At 49.1% G+C, this 22,626-nt stretch overlaps 12 protein-coding genes across 12 annotated transcripts; 5 read left to right on the forward strand and 7 right to left on the reverse strand.

Annotated features, from left to right (window-relative positions):
- Positions 1-15: 15 nt before the first annotated feature.
- Positions 16-1,954, forward strand: J056_003197 (ATP-dependent rRNA helicase SPB4; the record flags this gene model as incomplete). The annotated part of the gene is made up of 2 exons (XM_009272174.1): positions 16-1,443; positions 1,529-1,954. The coding sequence occupies 2 exons, from the start codon at positions 16-18 to the stop codon at positions 1,952-1,954; spliced, it is 1,854 nt and encodes a 617-aa protein (XP_009270449.1).
- Positions 1,955-2,026: 72 nt separating this feature from the next.
- On the reverse strand, positions 2,027-4,559 carry J056_003198 (uncharacterized protein; the record flags this gene model as incomplete). Its single annotated transcript, XM_009272175.1, has 2 exons — positions 2,027-3,614; positions 3,661-4,559. The coding sequence occupies 2 exons, from the start codon at positions 4,557-4,559 to the stop codon at positions 2,027-2,029; spliced, it is 2,487 nt and encodes an 828-aa protein (XP_009270450.1).
- Positions 4,560-5,473: 914 nt separating this feature from the next.
- Positions 5,474-6,478, forward strand: J056_003199 (Pre-mRNA-splicing factor 18; the record flags this gene model as incomplete). Its single annotated transcript, XM_009272176.1, has 1 exon — positions 5,474-6,478. One exon carries the CDS (start codon positions 5,474-5,476, stop codon positions 6,476-6,478), a length of 1,005 nt encoding a protein of 334 aa, XP_009270451.1.
- Positions 6,479-6,567: 89 nt separating this feature from the next.
- On the reverse strand, positions 6,568-7,682 carry J056_003200 (putative RNA-binding protein sce3; the record flags this gene model as incomplete). The annotated part of the gene is made up of 3 exons (XM_009272177.1): positions 6,568-7,496; positions 7,544-7,600; positions 7,652-7,682. The coding sequence occupies 3 exons, from the start codon at positions 7,680-7,682 to the stop codon at positions 6,568-6,570; spliced, it is 1,017 nt and encodes a 338-aa protein (XP_009270452.1).
- Positions 7,683-8,154: 472 nt separating this feature from the next.
- J056_003201 (40S ribosomal protein S30) lies at positions 8,155-8,499 on the forward strand (the record flags this gene model as incomplete). The annotated part of the gene is made up of 3 exons (XM_009272178.1): positions 8,155-8,273; positions 8,320-8,344; positions 8,392-8,499. The coding sequence occupies 3 exons, from the start codon at positions 8,155-8,157 to the stop codon at positions 8,497-8,499; spliced, it is 252 nt and encodes an 83-aa protein (XP_009270453.1).
- Positions 8,500-8,578: 79 nt separating this feature from the next.
- Positions 8,579-9,425, reverse strand: J056_003202 (Putative uridine kinase; the record flags this gene model as incomplete). The annotated part of the gene is made up of 4 exons (XM_009272179.1): positions 8,579-9,013; positions 9,061-9,087; positions 9,140-9,246; positions 9,293-9,425. The coding sequence occupies 4 exons, from the start codon at positions 9,423-9,425 to the stop codon at positions 8,579-8,581; spliced, it is 702 nt and encodes a 233-aa protein (XP_009270454.1).
- A 95-nt stretch (positions 9,426-9,520) lies between these two features.
- On the forward strand, positions 9,521-12,174 carry J056_003203 (pH-response regulator protein palA/RIM20; the record flags this gene model as incomplete). The annotated part of the gene is made up of 5 exons (XM_009272180.1): positions 9,521-9,937; positions 9,987-10,184; positions 10,247-10,410; positions 10,456-10,564; positions 10,627-12,174. The coding sequence occupies 5 exons, from the start codon at positions 9,521-9,523 to the stop codon at positions 12,172-12,174; spliced, it is 2,436 nt and encodes an 811-aa protein (XP_009270455.1).
- A 42-nt stretch (positions 12,175-12,216) lies between these two features.
- Positions 12,217-13,137, reverse strand: J056_003204 (uncharacterized protein; the record flags this gene model as incomplete). The annotated part of the gene is made up of 2 exons (XM_009272181.1): positions 12,217-12,989; positions 13,038-13,137. The coding sequence occupies 2 exons, from the start codon at positions 13,135-13,137 to the stop codon at positions 12,217-12,219; spliced, it is 873 nt and encodes a 290-aa protein (XP_009270456.1).
- A 196-nt stretch (positions 13,138-13,333) lies between these two features.
- J056_003205 (uncharacterized protein) lies at positions 13,334-14,850 on the reverse strand (the record flags this gene model as incomplete). Its single annotated transcript, XM_009272182.1, has 2 exons — positions 13,334-13,947; positions 14,007-14,850. 2 exons carry the CDS (start codon positions 14,848-14,850, stop codon positions 13,334-13,336), a joined length of 1,458 nt encoding a protein of 485 aa, XP_009270457.1.
- A 358-nt stretch (positions 14,851-15,208) lies between these two features.
- Positions 15,209-17,285, reverse strand: J056_003206 (uncharacterized protein; the record flags this gene model as incomplete). Its single annotated transcript, XM_009272183.1, has 5 exons — positions 15,209-16,112; positions 16,159-16,247; positions 16,290-16,468; positions 16,516-16,530; positions 16,577-17,285. The coding sequence occupies 5 exons, from the start codon at positions 17,283-17,285 to the stop codon at positions 15,209-15,211; spliced, it is 1,896 nt and encodes a 631-aa protein (XP_009270458.1).
- A 107-nt stretch (positions 17,286-17,392) lies between these two features.
- J056_003207 (Polyubiquitin-A) lies at positions 17,393-19,324 on the reverse strand (the record flags this gene model as incomplete). The annotated part of the gene is made up of 3 exons (XM_009272184.1): positions 17,393-18,982; positions 19,033-19,260; positions 19,307-19,324. The coding sequence occupies 3 exons, from the start codon at positions 19,322-19,324 to the stop codon at positions 17,393-17,395; spliced, it is 1,836 nt and encodes a 611-aa protein (XP_009270459.1).
- Positions 19,325-19,587: 263 nt separating this feature from the next.
- J056_003208 (ATP-dependent RNA helicase ROK1) lies at positions 19,588-21,312 on the forward strand (the record flags this gene model as incomplete). The annotated part of the gene is made up of 2 exons (XM_009272185.1): positions 19,588-19,671; positions 19,723-21,312. 2 exons carry the CDS (start codon positions 19,588-19,590, stop codon positions 21,310-21,312), a joined length of 1,674 nt encoding a protein of 557 aa, XP_009270460.1.
- Positions 21,313-22,626: the final 1,314 nt, after the last annotated feature.

Raw genomic sequence — 22,626 nt, forward strand, 5'->3', positions numbered from 1 at the left:
ATCGGTTACACCCAAATGACTCCTGTTCAAGCCTCTACAATTCCTCTATTCAGGGCTAATAAGGATGTTGTAGTCGAGGCTGTCACTGGCAGTGGCAAGACGCTGTCATTCTTAATTCCCATCCTAGAGAAATACACTCAGCTACACTCCCAACTCCAGCCATCCGATGTCTTCTCCCTGATCATCACCCCCACACGCGAATTAGCCATTCAAACGTACAATCAACTCCAACTAATCCTCTCTGCTGCCCCTTTCAACCCTCCTCCTCCCCTTCTACTCGTCTCTGACCCTGATTCCTCCGTTCACGACGACCGCAAGCGCTTCTCCACACTCAACTCACACATCCTCATTGGTACTCCTGGTAGAGTTGAGGAATTCATCGGCGGCAATAAAGGTACAAAAGGCCGCGGTAAAGGTACTGGCAGGTATTCCAATTTCGAAGTCTTAGTCCTCGATGAGGCTGATAGACTCCTTGATTTGGGTTTCATGGGTGTGCTCAAGTCCATTGTCTCACACCTACCCAAGCAAAGACGCACAGGTCTCTTCTCTGCCACCATGACCGACCAGTTAGGCAACTTGATAGCCGTAGGACTGCGCAATCCGAGCAAAATTGTCGTCAAGGTGACTAGCAAATCACGCAAACAAGAAATATCGGAGAGGCGCACACCAGCAGAGCTACACAATACCTATATTATCATTCAACAGCGCGATAAATTGGCTTATCTGCTAAAATTCCTCAAGGACCAACTATTAGACGGTAATAACAAGATGATAGTTTACTTCCCCACATGTGCCACTGTAGACTATATTTACACCATCCTCAAGCAATTACCGGGGAGTTATGCGCCGTCGTCATCTTCCACCACCTTGCACAGCCTCCACGGCCACATCCCCCCACCCAAGCGCACAGCCGCACTCACCGCCTTCACTAATGCACCCTCAGCCATCCTTCTCTGTACAGATGTAGCAGCGCGTGGAATAGACTTGCCAGATGTAGACATAGTAGTGCAATGGGAAGCACCTGCGGATACGCGCTCCTTCTCGCACCGGGTGGGCCGGACCGCTCGAGCGGGAGCGCGAGGCAAGGCCTTGCTGATGTTATCTGCGGGTAGCGAAGAGGGATATGTGGAGTTTGTACGTGGGCGGCAGATCCCCCTAACGCCACACGCGCCCATCACACTCACGGATGCACCCGACGCAGATGAGTTGTGTGGGCGTGTGCGCAGTGTGCTTCTACGCGATAGGAAACTGCACGATATGGCCGTCAGGGCACTCACGTCTACTGTGCGCGCCTATTCGAAACATGAACAGGTGTTTCTGTTCCGCGTTCAACAACTAGATATTGCGGGGCTGGCTACCGCTCTTGGCCTTCTACGTCTGCCTAAAATGCCCGAATTGAGGGGGCGTGATGACCTCGCCGCGTGGCGCGATGAGCCTGTAGATGTGAGTTGCCTTTGAGCATTGAGCATTGCGGTCGTGCTCCTCTCCTATCTCCCATCCCGCACACCCCCACTCACACACCTCGCAGTGGGATACTTACGCTTACGCTGACTCCGCACAGGAAGCTAAGCGTCTCAAGAAGCGGGATGAGAGTAAGAACGAGAATGAGCTCAAACATCCCTCCAAACCACTCAAAGCTGAGGCTTGGTCCGTCAAGAAAGGCAACCGCGATAAACGCTCCTCTCAGAAAGAGAAGCGCGAGGCTAAACGGAGGCATGATAAGGCTGAGAGGATGAAGCAGCGTGAGGTTGGCAGCGCTGACAGCGCTGATAGCGCCGAAGAAAAAGAAGAAGAACAGGACTGGAAAGCTCACATCCTCGAGACACGTGAGGCCAAGAAACTGAAACGACGCAAGTTGGACAAGCAGCAGGATAAAGACGAGGATGCAATGGAAATGGATGACGATGAGGATGTAAATGGAAACGGCAATGGTTTCACATTCGACGATCTCTAACGTATATATGGATATTTTAGATAGATATACTTATAATATATTACACTCTTCCTTTTCTACTTGTCCAACATTCTAAGACGACAAGGTTGACACGAGATTCTGCCAAAAATGCATCTCCCTATCGTCGCTTTGTGTGTTGTCGTGTTGTGTGTGTCCGGGGGGAGTAGAAGACGTGAGTGAGTTAACATCCAGCCACTGGTTGAGGAGTGCTTGAGCATGTTCACCGAGCAGATCCATCTCAATATCGCTTTGCGCTGTTTGTGGGGTGTGTGAGGTGTGTGAGTTGTTTGTACCACTCGAACCCGCGCCGTTAACCACCCCAACATCCCCAACACCCCCGCTATACTCCAGCAGCGCAGCGTCCGACGAGCTCGTCGTGCATATTTCCGGGAAATTCTGCGCACCCAATGGGAAGGATGGGTTGAGCGAAGCGGCTGGATCTGGTTCGATCGGTAGCTCCGACTTGATTGTGAGTGGGTGAGAGTGAATATCCAATCCGCCTAAGTTGAAGTTGGTGTGCTGGGTGTGATCGGGGTGATGGGGGTGCTCGGTTTGAGTATGCACAGTGTGCTCACCATGCTCACCATAATCACCCAACTCATCCCGTCTAACGTACCCACTCGTTCTTCTCCGCTTAGGCCTATCTTTGCCAGCCGCTTCACCCGTTTCGTCTAATTCTAATCGGCTCCTGCCCGCCGCAGACTTCGCACCTCTACCTCTCACACCACCGCTTTTGCTTCCTCTGCGACCTCGACTCCCGTCGGCGTCTCTACTAACCTCACTCGCGCCTCTTTTGAACAGCTCGAGCACAGCGAGTTCGCGCACGGTCGCCTCGTCAACGCCGGTAGTGTGATGATCGAGGAACGCGCGCAGCTCATCAGCCTCTGCGCCAGTAGGGGTGAGTACGAGAGCGATACCGAGGATCATGAGACTAGTCATAATGCGATAAGAGCCCGCCGAAAGTTTCGCAGGACGCGTCACCGCCCTATCCTGATACTGTTTACGTGCGACGAGGTCAGCCTTGGCGCTCTCAATAGCTGCTACCCGCGACGGAGAGTACTTGGTCGAGTGCGATTTGCCCAGGATTAGATAAGGCCGGTGTAGCGTTATCCGCACGAAATAAAACTCCGTGCTGAGAAAATAGCGGTGGGTGGACAAATACTTTAACGCACTGTCGTGCGTTAGGTCTGGCTCGTCTAATTGGAAATAGGGAGGGAGAGCCTGCTTGAACTTTTGTAGCTCCCCGTCTAGCTCTAATATCACACTGTAGGGCGGCGGGCGCATTCCGAAGGCTGCTGTTTGAATTCGCCCCATTAGCTGCGCGAGTACGTGGCGGAGGATCGTGTAGGACATTATCGTTGGCGTGTGCAGCGAATGTGTTGATGTCATTTCCACTCCTCCCACTTCGCCAACTTCACCCGCTTCTTCGGCACGTGATTCGAGATCTTCGTCGGACATGTTGGTCGGCGGACGCGTGTCGCAGTCGGCGTCGCTGATGGCGAGTGGCCGGCCGAGGAGGAGAGAGGACATGCGGTCTTGGTGGTATATGTATGACCAGACTTTCCGCCGCAACTCTTGATCGAGTGTGCGTGAGATGTTAAGAGCACTGGGGTCACGGTGCAGACCGAGAGCCTGGGCGGTGTGGATGGCAGCACCGAGACTGGGAGTATGTTAGAGTGTCTACCTTCCTAACAATCAAAACCCACGGTACAAAACCCTCGCTCGCCCTCCTCACCAAGATCAAGTAGCGGGCAGTGAGCAAGCCACACAAAACACTATCCAAATCGTCATCCTGCATCGCGGCGGCTAGATTTGCGGATCTGCGTGAAGCTCCGTAAAGGGATTGGTGGAGGTGGGTGCGTGTGGGAGTGTCACCCACTAGATTGTCGGGTGCAGTGAGAGTTGCGATTGCGAGAGTGATGAAAAGTAGTGGAATAAAGCGGATGGAGTGGGGAGTGAGTGAGCGAGTACCAGATTGCAGACAATGGTGTAAGGAGTGGTAGGAGGAGTAGAAGGTAGGTGAGAAAAGAGGATAGCGCCAGTCGATCTCATTGAAATAGAGACCGAGAAGACCATCTTGGAGGTGTTTTCTGGGGAGACAAGCAATAGCGTGGTCTAGATGATTTATAGGAATACCAGAGGAGGATAACAACCTGGAAAGTTTATCAACGTTTGATTCTTGTTGGTGGAGGTTGAGGAGGGAGTTATCGCTGACGCTGGTCATAGCGCTGCTTCCAAAGAACCTGCCCTTATCTAGTCTGCCTTGGTTGCTTTTTTGGGTGTTATCGTGGGTATTCTGGGGGTAATCGTGGGTGTTATCGTTAGTGTTATCGTGATGGCTATTACATTTGTCTGAAAAATGATTGGTCAAGAGATTAGTGAGGTTATTGACGGTATTAGTTAGAGCATCTAATCTGCCATGTATGTCTAAATCAGATTGATATGGATCGTGTACACCGTCGATGAATTGTCTACAGAGATGTGGAATACGCCTGGCAATACACTGATCACAGGGCTGTTGACGATTACATTTCTGTTTTCTTCGGTGGCATTCGTAGCACGAGTAGTGAACGCGCTTCCTTTGAGATTTTGAAGATGAGCTCATAGATGATGGTGGTAAGGGGTTAAGGAGGGAATTACAACTTTTTAATTTCATTTAATAATTCAAATAATTGGCTGGTCTGTTCATTGGATAGCTTGGCCAGGAGATGGTCGGTGTTGAGGGTGGAAGAGCCAGTAGACAGCTGATCCAAGTAAACCTTCCAAGAAGACAAGAATCCTATTATTTGTAGTGGGTTGTCTATGTTTCTAAATAGTGGCTGTTACTATGGTTGTCATCTCTAACTAGAGAATGTACCCACCGATGCCTTCTAAACTCATCTCTCAAGTAATTATCACCGATTAATCTAAATTCCTTTGGTAGCTGTCGATGTAAGCGGTGTAGCTGTCTATATAACTTTATTGGTGGGAGTATCTCTTTTGTAAAGTTCAAATTAGCCATGACTATTAGATGTCAAGTAGGGCTATTAATGTCCAAGTGCTTGATTATATTTCAAGCTGGACTATTGAATTCCAAATTGGACTATTAATGTTCAAGTAATTGTTTATAATTCAAGTGTATCACTAGTAAATGTTTTAACTATGGTTGTATATTTGAAGGGAAGTTTCCTTCTAAAAAGGTAGTCTTAATAAGTAATTCTAAGAAAATATACTCAACTCACCCTCAATCTGCTCAGTCCACTTATCCGTCCAACCATTTGGACAAATTGATTTATACGTTCTATGGAATTGCTTGCATGGTTGAAAATCTTCTCCTTTAGCATTTATACACTTGTGGTAATCAACGAATGCCTGCCAACAGTGTTTGGTTTGATTGGTGTTGGGGAATCTAACATCGAATCCAGCTGTTTGGAGTACGTATTTGCTGATATTCGTTAAAATATCTCATTAAAATATCAATTCAAACCCACGAATCACTTTCACTCATCTCTCCTCGTTGTTCTGGTACAACGATGCAAAATGGATAAACTTCGATCTCATTTGGAAAATAAGCGTAAATTGGATCATAACGGTGACTATGGTGTGCACAAGTATTTAAAGAAGTCGGAATTTGATCAATTGGAGCAGCCACAGCAGCAACAGCAGCAGCAGCAGAAACAGCAACCCCACCAGCCACAGACGCCGCTGCGACAATCCCCGCAACCACAACACCCACCAGACACCCTCCCAAAGGACCCCCTTACCTCCAACGAGGACTGCATCAAGCGTCTTCGCCTCAAATCCCAACCAATCCGCCTATTCGCTGAATCTGATAAAGAAAGGCGGCTTCGTCTACGCGCTATTGAGCTGCTCTCTACTGAGTCTTCCAGCAAAGGTCAGCAGAACGACCTTCACAAGGCTCTTGAAGGTGTAGGTCAGGCCGAGTTAGGCCAGCTCGACACTGGGCAGAGTGTGCTTAGTGGTGAAAGTGCACACCCCACACATACTTACAAACCCTACACTGACGATGAACTGCGTATCACCTGGCAGATGGTCAAGGTACACCACGACAAGCTCTACGCCACTATCTACAAATGGCTCAAGAATATGCTGCGTTTGTGGGACGCTGAGCTGCAACAGCGTCCAGACGAAATTAGACGCTCGAAGCAAGGTCAACTGACCACCGCGAACCAAGTCCAAACAGCTGGATATCTCAAACCTCTTTTCAAACTGCTCAAAACCAAAACCATTCAGTTGGATGTACTCTGTCTTCTAGGCGAAATACTCCTCTATGCTCAGGAACGTAAATACCAGAATGCTAACGACGCTTACCTCCGCCTCTCGATCGGTAATGCCCCTTGGCCTATCGGGGTGACTATGGTAGGTATACACGATCGATCTGCGCGCGAGAAAATATCTAGCGGCTCTGTGGCTCATGTCCTCAACGATGAGGTTTCGAGAAAGTACATTCAGTCTGTCAAACGCGTTCTCACTTTCGCTCAGTCGAGGTATCCACCCGAAGACCTCTCGCAGATGGTGGGATAGAGATGAAATGTCTTGTAATTGTATAAGCAAAATTATTTGTATATTTTAAATACACCTTTGTGTAAAAACTCCACTGCACATTGCACGCTCTACTCCTCCTCACCATCCTGTACATCCAGTCCAGCCTTAGCGAAGCTGAAATTGCTATCGTGTTTCCTCGCTGTTTTTCTTTCTGGCTGCGCAACGGCGGCTGGTTTACCAGTAGGTGCGGCAGGAGCGCCCTTGCGCTCAAGGAGACTCTGCTCTCTCGTTGCGGTATCTACCGGCTTAGCGCCACCAAAGATTGAAGAGGGGTTTGAGCCGGTATGAGCCGTCTGGGTGGTACCTCTCGGAGCGAGCTGCAGTTTCCTGCGCTGGCCAGGAGCTTGAGACTGTGAGGAAGCCGAAGCGGGAGCCTTGGCAGATCTCCAAACTTCAGGTTCTTCGCTTTGCTGTGGAGGGGCGGCACCCGCTCTAAAGTTAGCGCCACGCGACCACTCCTTCTCCTCTGCGCCAGCTCCACCAGCACTACCACCGAAACCGAAGCCGCGCTCCGAACGAGGCGGCGCGACTGGCTTAGCGGTGCCTCTCCAGTTGACGTTGTCGTCCGGCTGGGTGTTGGTAGGTTCAGCGGCAGTCATGGGGCGAGCGGATCTCCAGGCATCCTTGTCATCAGCGAAGGACCCACCGAAACCACCCTTCTTAGGTGGCTCAGCGACGGTCACGCGCACAGGCCTCGCTGCCAGACTCTGCCCGGTTTTTGCAAGTGCACCTTTGAGGTCGTCGAGGGTGGCGAACTCAGCATAGCCAAAGCCTTTCGGACGGTCGGAGATATCCCTCACTACCCGCACACTAGTCAGGGCGAGCTCGGCGAAGAAGGCGGCGATTTCCTCGTCGACGATGCTGTGGTTGAGGTTGCCGAGGAAGGCGGTGTATGGAGGGGCAGAAGGGAGGGGAACGGGTGGACGGGAAGCGTCGTTGCCGAAAGCACCCTCACTGGCGCCGTCTAGCCTGCCACCGAACTCGTCGCGTGCTGCTGCTGCGTGTGGGTGAGAAGAGGCGGGAGTGGATACGGTGCTGGCTCACGGGCGGTTGGTAGCTCATCAGCTACGTCGTCATCGGCCCAGGAACCACCTGGTGGTGCTGTATTGGGTGTTACTGGCCTTGTTCTCTACTCAAACGTCAAATACCCACCCGGAGGCGCAATAAAGTCGTTCAAGGACATTTTAACCTTTTGGTTCTTCTTTGGAGCTGTGGGGGAGGCGTTGGCGTGGCCATTAACACGCACAATCCACTCACCCATTTTGTATAATCACTACGCTGTTTCTGTTCTCGGTTCAGTTGAGAATCTTAATTGGTGGTGGGCTATAAAAAATTATTTATTTTCTTTGGGAATAGAGTACTGCTGGTGCGTGTTCATGAGTGTATTCCCACACCCACTCCAACCACCCCAGCCACACAGATCCAACTCCTAGTTGCAACCAACCAACTCACCGAGTTTTGAGCGCACATGTATAATATTCAGATATTCGCACTCCCTACCCTCAATTTACTCTACTGTCTTTTCAAATAAAATTTTGTGGTCGTGAATATTGCAAATTTCTGACTTTGGTGGGTTCCAGCGTAACAACTTCAACAGTAAGTAGAATTCAAAGAGGGAGGCGTGTGCGCGCGTGTGTGTGTGTGGCTATAGCTACATGAATACGCAGCCACTCTACGCTCTCGCTCTCCCTTGCAACACCCACTCACTCCTCGCAGTGGGTAAGGTCCACGGTTCATTGGCTCGTGCTGGTAAGGTCAGATCTCAAGCACCAAAGTGAGTTATAGTGCGCACATACACACCCAGTCTAACGCATCCCCAGAGTTGAACCACAAGAGAAGAAGAAGGTGTGATTAGTGGATATCCCCACAGACCCCTCTGACTTCCCCTTCAGACCCCTAAGGGCCGCGCTCACAAGCGTATGCTCTACAACCGTCGCTTCGTCAACGTTACTCTCATGCCAAACGGAAAGCGCAAAATGAATGCCAACCCAGAGAAGTAAATTGGTGTGTATCGTGTTCTTGTACGCACGCCAATATCGATCCATCGAGTTACATTTGTTTTGATCCGCTCCGGCTAGTTCACTGTGCCATGGCAAAATTTGCATCCTCCACTGAGGCTATAACGTCAGTGCCCTCGACCAACTTGCTTCTTGCATAGCGGCCATTGTCAAGGTCGTTCTTCTCGGCCCTCTCCTCCGCCTCGAGGATGTCCTTGCAGATACCCGACTCGATATGGCGCTTTACCAGTCTCTGCTTGGTCATGGCTTGGTCAATATCGATCCATATCTTCCTGTCTAGCGTGTGGGCTGCACTGGCCCACCGCTCCTCATCTAGCAGGACATAGTTGCCCTCTACGATGACGACAGCGACGTGCTCATCGATCTGCACACCCCCCGGCGTCGGATCTTTGAGCGAATGTGAGAATGTCGGTGCTTGCAGTGCTACCCTGGGTTCATCCTTGAGTGCGTGGATGAAGCGCGTGTACTCTTGCGCATCGAAAGTGTGAGGTGCGCCCTGCGACCGATTTCAGCGGGATTTCGCGCAAAACAAGACATACGCACACGTCTAGCAAATGCAGCAGCTGGGTCCTGCAGAGCGGCTTCAGCTATCTCAACAACCTTATTACACTCCCCCACGCACTGGAAATTGAGACAGCTGCTCACGCGTATAATGCCAGCCATCCATACTCACGCACACAGCGCTGATGGCGTGGCTGGTGAGTTTATCTGTGAGATGCTTCGTGAAGGCTGCGTGGGCGTGAGTGGGTGTGTGCCTTGCAGCGTCACCACCCACAGCTCTTCCCGGAGCCGGGGAATCCTCCGACGCCGACCAGATATCTCTGTGTGCCAAATAACACGCTGTTTCGATTATCTCCCTTCAAATCGCAGAGAATATCATTCAATACACGGTTGGTGATGTGATCCATTGGTGGTGGTGGTTGTAAGGGAATCAAACTACATTTATTTTATTTGGTTTATTTGCTGAAATATTTCATCTCCCGCTCCTTAGCAGATTACGCTGATGAACCAGCTCGCAGTGCCATACAAGCAAGCCAGCGATATTGACATACCCAGCGCTGTAAATGACTTTCTAACGCGTAAGAATATTCCTCCACAGTCGCTCGAAAGCGATGTATCCCGCTGGAGTGATTTGCGACGTCGCTGCATGCTACAACACGCCCAAAACAGCTTCCCTGAATATCTCCACCAGCTCACGTACATATCCACAAGACTCCCGCGCGACATAATCTCTTTCGACTTTGCCACCCCTTTCCCCCACACCGCCGCCTTCTCTACCGAGGAAAGCTACGCGCTCGCCGATATCCACTACGAGAAGGCCGCGCTGCTGTTCAACATAGCCGCCGCCTTCTCCCAATCCGCCGCCCAGCGCAGTCGCGCTTCCACTGACGGTATCAAAGCTGCTATCCAGGATCTGCAGGTGAGACCACTGATTTGTCTTTCTTTTTCCCTTTTCATTCCCATCGCAGCTGTCTGCCGGTGCGTTCGACTTGCTCAGCGACTCCCTCAGCGCCCTCAAGACCCACACTGCCACCACCCCCGACCTCGCACCAGACTACATCCGCACGCTCTCCACCCTCATGCTCGCCCAGGCGCAGGAATGCTACTGGCAGAAAGCCGTGCTGGATAACCTCAAGAACGGCTCTATAGCCAAGGTATCGATGGGTGTGAGTGGGTGTGCTATGCTACACGCGGTTACTACCCGACTCACACGCTCACACTCACGCAGGTATCCAATCTCTACGAAGAGGCCTGCCAATTCGCCCTCAACTCTACTCCTCCTCCCGCTGATGCCCTTCCTCCGATATGGATCGCGCATATGCAGGTAAAGGCACACCACTTCGCCGCTGCCGCGCAGTATAGGCGCAGTCTCGATGATCTCAGTGCGAGCAGGTAAGTTTGTGTGAGTGAGGGTTTACACCAGCTCATACAGCTCAGATACGGACACGAGCTTTCTCGTCTCAATCTCGCCTCGGAGTTAGTAAAGAAAGCGATAGACTTCACCCATCGCAATCGAGTCCTGGAAGCAGTGAGACACGATCTCAAAGTAGGTTATTGATTGACTGCACAGCAACACAGCGCACACCCGCTCACACACGCACAACGCAGGGTCTGCACGAGACGGTGCTAGAGAGTCTAGCGCGGGGGACGAAAGACAACGATTTGATCTACCTGCACGATGTGCCAACGCCGCACCATCTGCCAGCGATAGCGCCAGCGCGTATGGTTAGAGGTGTAGTGGGGGTGTCACTGACGAGTCAACACCCTACCATCCCTCCAGACGCCCTCCTCTTTGCACGCCTTACGCCCCTTGCTGTCGACGCGGCGTGCGAGCTGTGGGGCAATCGCAAACGCAGCCGTGTGCGCGAACTTGAACAACATACAGCCCACCTCGACAAGATGCAAGCAGAGGCACTACACGCTCTTAATCTCCCAGGGTCGCTGCAAGCGGGTGATCGCCGCGCTGATATTCCCCCAGGTCTACTCAGGAAAACGGAGGAGGTGGGATCTGATGGTGGCTTAAACCTGCTCGACCGCCTCGTTGATGATGTTCAACTCCTCGCTCTTGGCTGCGAAGGCGTGCTCGACGAGGCTGTCGACTTGCTCGCGTTGGAGGAGGACGAAGATGGCCGTGTGCGTGCACAGCAATCTCAGTCGCAGCATGAAAACGATGCACACACAAACACAGCCGGTGTCGCCGATGTGCAAGTCTCGTCTATCGCTCACGCGCCCCTCGCGCAAGAGATACAGTCGCTGCAGCACACCCTAGAGGCTGCGTCGCGGTCAGATGGGATAGTTCAGCAGAAAATGGCGGCAGCACGAGCGGATTTGGAGCTTATATCGTCGGATGTGGAGTGCATCAGACGGTCGTTGCCTAGTCATAGCCATACAGCACACGTACATACTCATGCGCACTCCCTCCCCGTCGACGAGAACACTCGCAGCCTGCGCAGTGCACTCGAGAAACTCGACGATCTCGCGGATGATCGCAGAGTGCTTGTGCAGGACGTGAAGAGTATTGTCAAACGCGACGATATCCGCACCAAAATAATCAGAGTGTTTGAGGAGAGCAAGCGGAGTGAGAGTGGAGTGAGCGAGGAGCACAACCAAAACAATCAGCACACAGACACTGACACTGACACTGACACACTCAGCCAATCAAATATGGCTATATTCGACGCCCTCTTTGAAGATGAGATGCGCAAATACGACGAGATTTTCACAGAACTCGAGACTAATAGTAGCAGCCAAGATGCGCTGCTTAGCACCACGCGACAGCTATACAGCTTATTCGAGAAGCGCAAGCAGACAGACGCGGGTTACGTCGCGCGCCAAGACAAGCTGCAAGCGCTCGACCTGGCCTACTACACGTATATAGAGATAAAGAATAATCTCAACGAGGGACTGCAGTTCTACAACAATTTCAGTCAGCTAGCTCATGGACTGAAAGGCGGGGTGGACAAGTTTATTCATCACCGCAGACTTGAGAGACAAGTGGCGATTGAGAAGTTGTCTAAGCACATAGAGAGCCTCACGCTGCACGAGAGCAGAGAGAGCATCACTAATTCCCCTCTTAAATCCTTTGCGAGGATACCTGATTCTCCTTCTCATCAGTTCGGAGAGTGGGATGAGAGTAAGCCGATACGGTTTGGATGAGATGACGTATGCCAATTACATTCATTTTCTATATGCATTACATTATTCTGCCTTGCTCTTATTGCTGCCATTGCTACCATCCCTCCTGTTGCTGGTCCCGCTCCTGCCCCTGTTATCACCCCGCGCATGCACGACGACAGCTTTGAAGAAATACGCACAAGTCAGCACGAGCATGACGACCGAGCGAGCGCCGAGGTGAGTGTGAGAGGGAGAATCAGAGATGGCTGTGTAGTCAGGATGCGAGTGAGTCAACACGCCGTACAACACGGTGCACAAAAGCGCGATCCACAACTCGAGTGTGTCTATCCAGCCGACGCCATCGCGCAGGGGATGAGGAGTAGAGAGAGACCAGCCGAGGGGACGCGTAACGCCTAGCACGCCCCCAATGAGCGAGCCCGCAGAAGGTGCCAGAGTACCCAGCACCAATTGGGGAAAGAGGGAGTGGGCGTAGTTTGGGTGGCGCGCGCTGCCTAGCACTGCCCCTGTCAGTGCCCCACTCCGTAGCAGTCCGTCTACCAGCGGACATGCAAAATCTACAACTTGAGCCGGGGGCGTAGGGAGATAGCGCAGAAACATGTGCACCGTAACGTAGTTGATGAGCGGGTATGGCGAAAGCAGCTGCGTGTACGGCTGCTGCAGTATACTCGCTATCAATATCGATCCCGACCACGCTAGGACGAGGTAGTTGCCGATGTATGCGGCGATATGGGACCGCTTTGGCGGGCGGAGCGATTCGCTCACGGTTTCAGATTCACGTTCGGTTTCATATTCTGCTTGGCTTTTTGCTGTGTATGCTAGCGATATGCGCGCGGCATCTGTACAGTGTGAGCGAGTGCTGCGCATCAGAAGCATGAGCCACCCACGAAGCGTCGTGATCCACGGGAAGGGATAGAGTACACGGTGCACGTCCACGCTGCTCCCTTCGATCAGCACCGATAGAGCCCTTAACAATGCTGGCCACATGAACCTGTCAATTTGGAAGAAACACACAAATTACTTTCAGAAAGCATAAAGATGCTGACATCTACTAGCTACCAGTGCGCTTCTAGCCTACTCCCATCCTCATATTGCTCAAACCTCGACTCGCACTTCAAGACATGAACGTGAAAATCAATTTGCAATTCAGATACACAAATCCAGACAGCGCGCGCTGAATATATCAGTTAAACAGTATCTCATTTGATTTCTCTACTGTGCGCTCAGCACCGGGGGAAGCCCCCTGTGGACGAGGAAATGGCTCCAAGCCGAGCAACTGGCGTGAAGGACCAGCCTCGACGTTTTCTGGGAGCATTCGACCAAAGAAGTGACTCTCGCCCTCGCCGCCCGGGAAGTCAGATGGCGGCAGACCCTTGATGAATCTGCTCCTCTGATCGACGAGATAATGCGCGTTGTTGATGGTGAGTGGTATGGCTGGTATGTAGAGAACACTGGAGTCGCTCTGTCCGTGATGCTCCGGCTCCACGGCGTGCACTACGTCGCTGTGCCAGTACACCTGGTCGCCAGGTGAGAGACTTGGCGCAGACACCATCGTCTTATCGAGCTGCAAGTGCGGGTGCGTGTGACTGCTCAGCTCCTGCGTCCTACCCTGTGAGCCGCCTGGGAAGTGCGTGCTCTCCAGATCCAGCTTCCAATCGCTGAAGTCCAGATGCTGCGGGGTCCTGACAGGCGCAAAGAATGGCCGAAGAATGATATACGCTGTTGCTAGCTTGAGATCGACTGGCAGAACTTTGAGTGTACCCTCGCGTGGCCCGACCTTGCTCAAACTCGTCCAGCCTTTGTTTTTGGCGCAAGGTTAGAGAATTACGGTCGAAAAGTTTACATCCCTCACTCACCCTGGAACGGTCTGTAGACTGAACAGCCTCCTGCTGCACCATACAAGTCAAATTGCGCATTCAAGCGAGGCGACACGTCGAATGGGTCATGCTCCTCCCAGTTGCCTTGGAGGATGTGCTTCCAGCATGCCCTGTATCCTGGATCCTCCCAGCGCTCCAGAGAACCACCATCGATATGAGGCCCCAGTGCAAATTGGGAATCGCCCGGCTTGCGAATTCTCAATCTGTCCAAGTAAGACATGACAGAACCAAGACTGATCTCAGATTGCGGATCGCTGGCATGGAGAAGGTTAAGGAGGAACTCCTGCGTCTGTCTCAAAGCAGGATGACATCTGGCCTCAGTCTGAGCCACAGAGTGGTACAACTCGAACACCTGGACATCATCTGCAGGGAACCCCCTCACTCTGTCCTTATTCGCACGCGCATAGTCGCGGATAGACTGCTTCCAGCGGAGCGCCTCACCCTCAGGCACACCCCCATCGACTACCACCGAGCCGACTTTCTTGATGCGTTCTAGTATATCTACATCCATACCACTCTTTATCTGATGGAAAGGTAGGCGCGGGATAGCGTCTGAGCCGAGAGCTTCGACGTGCTCGACCTCCATCTTCAGTCTACTGAGAACGTCTCTCCATGATTCAATCAGACTGTCCTTCCACATATTCTTCTTGAGATGAGAAAATCGCTGTGGAAGCTCCACCGGCTTGTCACCCGAGAGCGATGCAAAGACACTGGCGATAGAGCCCTCCTCTTTCTCTTTAGGCGGCGCTTTAGGAGGTGCTTTTGTGGCGAGGAGTCGCGAATATGACCCGACAGCCTTTTTTGTAGTTGTCTTTGTTGCCATGGCACTTGTGCGTTTTGTAATACTCAGATAAACCATCTTGCCTTTGACACCTGGACTGATGATAATCAACCCGATTAGCGAGCAAGACCTTTTATGTATATCCAGCGCGGCTTTCGTGCAATTTGAGGTTACTTTCCAGGGCGCAGCATGGGGCTCCGATGGAGGCGTGGCGTGGTGAGGTGTGGGGTTGGTTGAGAGTGGGGCAGGCGTGTCTTTGCGCTCACAGCGCAGCTTCTCAGTTGTACTACCTCGGCTAAACCTTGATCACATGCGAGCAAGTCGGACATGCACGAGCACAGTAAAATGTAATTTCGAGAAGCTCAGTCCCCGTCTATTAAAAACACAGCGATAGATACACCTAGACATTTCTACAAACATCCAAAACCTTATACCCGAAGTCAAACACAACATCTTGATAACTTACGTATATCTGCGCGGAGATCCTAGCCCATAAGGAGAATGCGTGATGATATACAGATACAGAGTACTTCTTACTCGACCAAGACGGATGCATAAGTTGGTGTTGGATCGACTTGGCCAAATCAGCCATATTAGTATGAGGATCCAGCTGTGAGAGATCTACCGGCAACTGTACGTTGACCATGTTCGAAGTGAGTTCGTAAGCGTCATTATCAAGTAGACAAGTGCCCCACAACTCAGCGAGTGCTTTACCAGACTGGATAGCCAGACTGCTGCAATACTGATTGATGCGCGCCTCGCCTCCGATTTGCTCCCGATAATCTAATGCACAGTTTACACTGAGATAAGCGGTGAGATCCATCGTACCGCTCCAAGAATGAATTGTTGCAAATGTGAATCCTCTGCCACTACCCGTCACATCTGGGGCGTTGTAAAATGGTCCTGTCGGCATACTCGACTTGAACAGCTTCTGGTTTTCTTTGGAGACGTACATCACCCCACAACCACGCTGCGTGTATAGCCATTTGTGGCAGTTTGACACCCAGAAATCTGGCTGTGCTTCTTTGAGATCTACATCCTGATGGCCGATCTCCTGTGCTGCATCCACCAAACTGAGTACTTGGTTTTTTCTACACACATCCACTAGTCGCTGCCAAGGCAGCCTGCAGCCGGGTTTGGAGCTTATCGCATCTATCAGCGCCAGTTTGGGACTGGCTGAGCCCATCAGGGTTGTCTCAAAGCTTGCGATAATGTCGTCGTGTGTAGTTGGGAACGATAGAGGTATAATTGTCATTCGCAGGCCGGGGTTGTTGTCGAGAACAGATCGGCAGGCATTTACGCAGCTGTTCGGACGTTAGCGGTGTTTAAGGTACGTGAAGCATCTCACACCTTGGATAAGACGTACTAAACACAAAGATTTCATCTTCCGGGTTGAATTTTACGTTTGCCAGTACTTCACTGACACCATGTGTGGCATTCTAGGTGTGTCAGAAGTCATCAAAGCGTGTCATTAAACCCACCGGTACAAACACCAGATCCTCATCGTCGCAATTCACCAGCTTAGACAATCTTCGCCGTGCTTGGTTGAGGGGTGCCTCGTACTCCGCCTCAACATACCACAAGTCCGGGTTAGCCTCCACTTTATCTTGTATCTTCCTGTAGGCTTGCATTACGGGTTTGGGGACAGCGCCAAAAGAACCTGTGGGTTGTGAGGGAGGTTGTACGCAAGACATCATAACAACAAACCGTGATTCAGATTTACTGCGATCGGTCGTAAGCGAGTTCCATCCATGCTCATGAGACCCACCATAGTCATCGCTAAAGAAGAAGTCTTGCCTTCTGTCTCTCCCAAACTCTGACGCTCTGGGTTTTGGTGTCTGTGCACGCGAGCCTGATTCGCTGCTATCCAGCCTTTTATCATCTCGGAGGAAGGCAAAGTTCGTTGAATTGTTATCGGGGGTATTATCAGGGTTGTTATCGGGATTGTACGTAATATAGTCCAGCTTAACCCATTTGTGCAGTTTCTCTTTCACAAAAGCGTCAAAAGTCCACAGCGTTTTTTCCAGTCGCTCGCTCCCGTCTCTCCAGACGTAAACCTCGCAATCGACTTGATCGATGACATCTCCAGCCACCTTGGCGGTCGAAGGCTTCCAATCTTCTGAGCAAATCTCTTTTGGCGTTATCCTGTAGGCTTTCGTGGCCACTCTATCATACTCGTACCCTTCAAAGCGGTCAAATAGACTGATATGCTCATCTGTAAGCCCTTCGATAAGAGCTCCGCGTACTGTGGATTCTTCTTCCGTGAGACTTCTCTCGAGTATTGCTTCACTGTCTGTGGTGATTGCGGGATAGTCTTCTCCGATTACGTGGTGTCGCGTGTAGCCAAACAGCAGTGCATTCGATATCCTCAGCTGGGAGAGATTATCCTGATTGAGGACACTCTTGACTATCTGGGGCACCATCAGTGTACCATAACACAATATCGTGCGATTCCCGCTTTTCGTATGCACGGCCATGATGACTTTATTAATCAACGGAAGTTGGCAAGACAAGCGCATTGCACAGAAATATACAAAAAACAATGTGAATCACCTATAGATACATTTCCCAAGTTCATCGTGCATTACATTGATTGGCCACCGCGCAAACGCAAGACCAAGTGAAGGGTGGACTCCTTTTGGATGTTGTAATCAGAAAGAGTCCTGCCATCTTCCAACTGCTTGCCAGCGAAGATGAGACGTTGCTGGTCTGGCGGAATACCTTCCTTGTCTTGGATCTTAGTTTTTACGTTGTCAATGGTATCTTGTGATTCAACTTCAAGCGTTATCGTCTTTCCAGTGAGCGTCTTGACAAAAATCTGCATACCACCGCGTAATCTCAACACCAAGTGAAGTGTTGATTCTTTCTGGATGTTGTAGTCAGAAAGTGTGCGACCATCCTCAAGCTGCTTTCCAGCAAAAATGAGACGCTGTTGGTCGGGTGGAATCCCTTCTTTATCTTGAATCTTTGTTTTTACGTTGTCGATAGTATCTTGTGATTCAACCTCGAGTGTAATTGTCTTCCCAGTGAGTGTCTTGACGAAGATTTGCATACCACCACGCAATCTTAAAACCAAGTGGAGGGTGGACTCCTTTTGAATATTATAGTCAGAAAGTGTACGACCATCTTCAAGTTGCTTTCCAGCAAAAATTAGACGCTGTTGATCTGGTGGAATACCTTCTTTGTCTTGGATTTTAGTCTTGACGTTGTCAATCGTATCTTGAGACTCGACTTCAAGCGTGATAGTTTTGCCAGTGAGTGTCTTGACGAAGATTTGCATACCACCACGCAATCTTAAAACCAAGTGGAGGGTGGACTCCTTTTGAATATTATAGTCAGAAAGTGTACGACCATCTTCAAGTTGCTTTCCAGCAAAAATTAGACGCTGTTGATCTGGTGGAATACCTTCTTTGTCTTGGATTTTAGTCTTGACGTTGTCAATCGTATCTTGAGACTCGACTTCAAGCGTGATAGTTTTGCCAGTGAGTGTCTTGACGAAGATTTGCATACCACCACGCAATCTTAAAACCAAGTGGAGGGTGGACTCCTTTTGAATATTATAGTCAGAAAGTGTACGACCATCTTCAAGTTGCTTTCCAGCAAAAATTAGACGCTGTTGATCTGGTGGAATACCTTCTTTGTCTTGGATTTTAGTCTTGACGTTGTCAATCGTATCTTGAGACTCGACTTCAAGCGTGATAGTTTTGCCAGTGAGTGTCTTGACGAAGATTTGCATACCACCACGCAATCTTAAAACCAAGTGGAGGGTGGACTCCTTTTGAATATTATAGTCAGAAAGTGTACGACCATCTTCAAGTTGCTTTCCAGCAAAAATCAAGCGTTGCTGGTCTGGAGGAATTCCTTCTTTATCTTGGATCTTGGTCTTGACGTTGTCTATGGTATCTTGTGACTCAACCTCAAGGGTTATTGTCTTACCGGTAAGAGTTTTGACGAAGATTTGCATACCACCGCGTAAACGCAAGACCAAGTGAAGGGTGGACTCCTTTTGGATGTTGTAATCAGAAAGAGTCCTGCCATCTTCCAACTGCTTGCCAGCGAAGATGAGACGTTGCTGGTCTGGCGGAATACCTTCCTTGTCTTGGATCTTAGTTTTTACGTTGTCAATGGTATCTTGTGATTCAACTTCGAGCGTAATAGTCTTTCCGGTGAGGGTCTAGAGGTGAAACGTGAGAGTGGGTCGAGTGGCCAGATGAAAATTCTCACCTTTACAAAGATCTGCATACCGCCACGCAAACGGAGAACCAAATGAAGGGTGGACTCCTTTTGAATGTTGTAGTCTGCGAGGGTTCTACCATCCTCGAGCTGCTTACCAGCGAAAATGAGGCGCTGTTGATCAGGTGGGATACCCTCCTTATCTTGAATCTTAGTCTTTACGTTATCGATAGTGTCTTGTGATTCAACTTCGAGGGTTATAGTTTTGCCTGTGAGTGTCTGTGGCGTGTTAGAGGGATTAAATCGGAGTGGCTGGGTGGCGTACTTTAACGAATACTTGCATCTGTGAGTGGTGTTAGTGGGTGTGCGTGGATGTACATTTCATTTGACATACGATGATCGCCGTTTAGGTATAAGAGTAATTAACTCGACAATCGCCCCTATCTCCGGAATAAAATTAAAAATGGGAACATATGATGTAGCTTTGTGAATTAAATGTGAAATATAATTATTCTAAAATACTAGGAATTTGAACACCAATTCTAAATAATATTACATCTGTAATCTTACTAAACTCCTCTGTCTCCTTTATCTCCTCCATCTAATATGTCAGATGCCTTCAGTTTGCTGACCAAATCCGGTACTTTCTTTAATAAAAACAAGTTTAATAATGATATAAAGCTGTTCAATGTTAGTTCTACCTTTTTCTCCGCTTTTCCCGGCTTTTCTTACAAAGCGTAGAAATCTCAGCGACAAGACGCTCAGCAGGTCAATCAGCATGACACACAGCAGCTCCCAAAAGATTTAGATTTCTTTGGAGACTTAAAGCATTCCGACAAACCCGTTAAACCCGCTAAGCAGCAATCAGAAACTCAGTACACACAGTACACTCCACCTACGATCGATGAATCCAACAAGCTTAGGAAGCAAATGCATGTTAATGTATCGGATAATGCTCAGCCTCCACTAAGATCTGTACAAGAACTCAAAACAGCTCTCAACTTTGAAAATTACTTGATGCGCAATATCAGCTTCTTAAATGAGCTCACTCCTGTTCAATCTCAAGCTATTCCACTCGCTTGCTCTGATAGAGATGTTCTCGCCGTTGCTCCAACTGGCTCTGGTAAAACTCTCGCTTACTTACTCCCTCTTCTCCACACGCTCGCACAACCAAAGAAAGAAGGTTTCAGAGCTGTAATCATCTCTCCAACCCGTGAACTCGCTCAACAAATACGCAACGAGCTCGCAAGAGTTGGTATTGGCAGGAGATGGCGTGTTTCCATTCTCAGCAAAGCAAACCAAGCTACTATCAAGTCTGATCCTTCAACACGCTCCAAGCATGACATCCTCATTTCCACCCCTCTCCGCCTTAAACACGCGATCGAGTCTGAGGAAGTAGATTTGTCAAACGTGCGCAACCTCATCCTCGACGAAGCTGATAGATTACTCGAAATGGGTTTCGTAGATCAGGTAGATACTATCGTTGGCGCCTGCTCTCACCCTTCACTGCGCAAATCTCTCTTCACAGCCACGCTGCCAGCCTCAGTTGAAGAAATTGCACAAAATATTCTCCGCCTACCAGTCAGAATGCTTATTGGGCGCAAAGACGCAGCAGCTCAAGGCGTTAACCAGAAACTAACCTATGTCGGTAGAGAGGATGGCAAGCTGCTCGCTCTCAGACAGCTCGTTCAAGAAGGACAGATGAAACCGCCTGTGCTAATATTCGTGCAGAGCGTCGACAGGGCGAATGAACTCTTCAATGAGCTTGTTTATGATGGAGTCAGAGTTGATGTCATCCACGGTGAACGCACACCAGCTCAGCGAGACGACGTAGTGAGACAATTCCGCAGAGGTGATGTGTGGGTGTTGATCGCCACCGACGTTCTCGCACGCGGTATAGACGTACAGGCTATCAATCTCGTACTTAACTACGATTTTCCTCAATCCCCCGCTTCGTATGTCCATAGAGTCGGTCGTACGGGCAGAGCTGGCAGGGTCGGTCAGGCCATCACCTTCTTCACTAATGACGACGCTCCATATCTCAAATCTGTCGTTAATGTCATGAAAAGCAGCGGATGCGACGTGCCTGAGTGGATGCTCAAACTTAAGAAACCTTCAAGCAATCAGCGCAAGGCTTTGAAAAAGAGACCGATCGAGAGAGAGACCGTTCACGAAGCTGCTGGTACCAACGTCGGTAGAGAGGATGTAAGAAAACACAAACAAATTGTCAACGCTTCCAAGCGGAGGAAGGTGGCGAATGAGGTGAAAGAGCAGGATCAGCACCAGGAACAGGACCAGGAACACAAGCATAGTGATGATCAATCTCGATAAAGTATAATTTTATTACTTATAGAATATAATTTATTTGTTGACTTATTGCTCGTCGTGTTTAATCTGTCTAATGATATTCTTGATAACATCGACAAGGTGTCCTAAGATATATTTTCACAGTTTGATGATGATGAAAAAATTATTCTATCAAAAGCAACAAAACATTCTGGAAAAAAAGCAAAGATTAAAGAATTGAAATCTCGCAACGAGATCACATCTTTGTGCGCACGAAGCAACTATTCGTTAGCAAACGAACCCCCACATTTTACTGCAGTGTCGCCGAATTCGTCTTAGATGCGTATGATTCTAATAAATGCAACATTGATGTCATTAATCAAACGGCTAGGACATCACTAACGCATGAACAGAACTGTACATGATTTTACAATCGATACTATTGCTATGGAAGAGTATGAAGATGTTCAACACACTTTATGTTATCAGGACGACGTTGAATTTATGACAAGATAGCTATTCAATATTCAGGAATGTTTTTCGAAAATTCCACACTTTTTCCCGATTTTCCAATTAAATTACCAAGAATTCTCAAAATTCGTTGTTTGAAAGTTTATGGGCGGTGTATGACTTGAAAGTTGATTTGAGCAATATCAATGATAATTTTAAGAGATTTTGCAAATTTCTGATTTAAAAATGACGTAATATCGCAATAGACAAATTCGCGCAGTATTTGCCGCTGTCGATTATCTTTCACTTCTCGATATCGACGAAAATCTTGATGGCGCCTCATTTGAGGTAATAAACCATCCAAAAAATGAATCCCTAAAAACTACACTGTCTTTCAATAAATATTTATTAGGTCTCAACCAGATGTGTTCGTTTCGGTACATTTAATCAGCTCAAAGATTTTCAATCGAGACCGTGTGCGTGGATTTTAACGAAGCAACTTTTGAATCTGTGGAAGAGCTTAGACTCAAAGATGCTCTAGAAAGTATCTCAAGTATTGTAAGACTTTCATGATCTTTGAGAAAGCTCACTTTAAGCTCAAATAGGATCCATCCTGAAAATTTCGATCCGCATCCTGATTGGATGGGCTTACTTTGTTCAAAGATTCAATAATTCTTGATTTAAGTTCTTTTAACTCATTCTAATTTTAACTAAGGATTATATAACAAGGCTATGCCAATCTTAGAGGAGTTTAGAATAGAAAGTAGGAATAAAATTACAGAATCAATTTGAATTTAAGTTCAAGCATCCCTACTGGCAATAAAACGGCTTTTGGTTCCAAATCAAATCTCAAACCAATTTTCAATATACCATTGCTGTATATCTCATGAAACATTTTATAATGAGTCG

Source organism: Wallemia ichthyophaga (genome assembly GCF_000400465.1).
Source record: "Wallemia ichthyophaga EXF-994 unplaced genomic scaffold scaffold31, whole genome shotgun sequence".
Taxonomy (NCBI): domain Eukaryota; kingdom Fungi; phylum Basidiomycota; class Wallemiomycetes; order Wallemiales; family Wallemiaceae; genus Wallemia; species Wallemia ichthyophaga.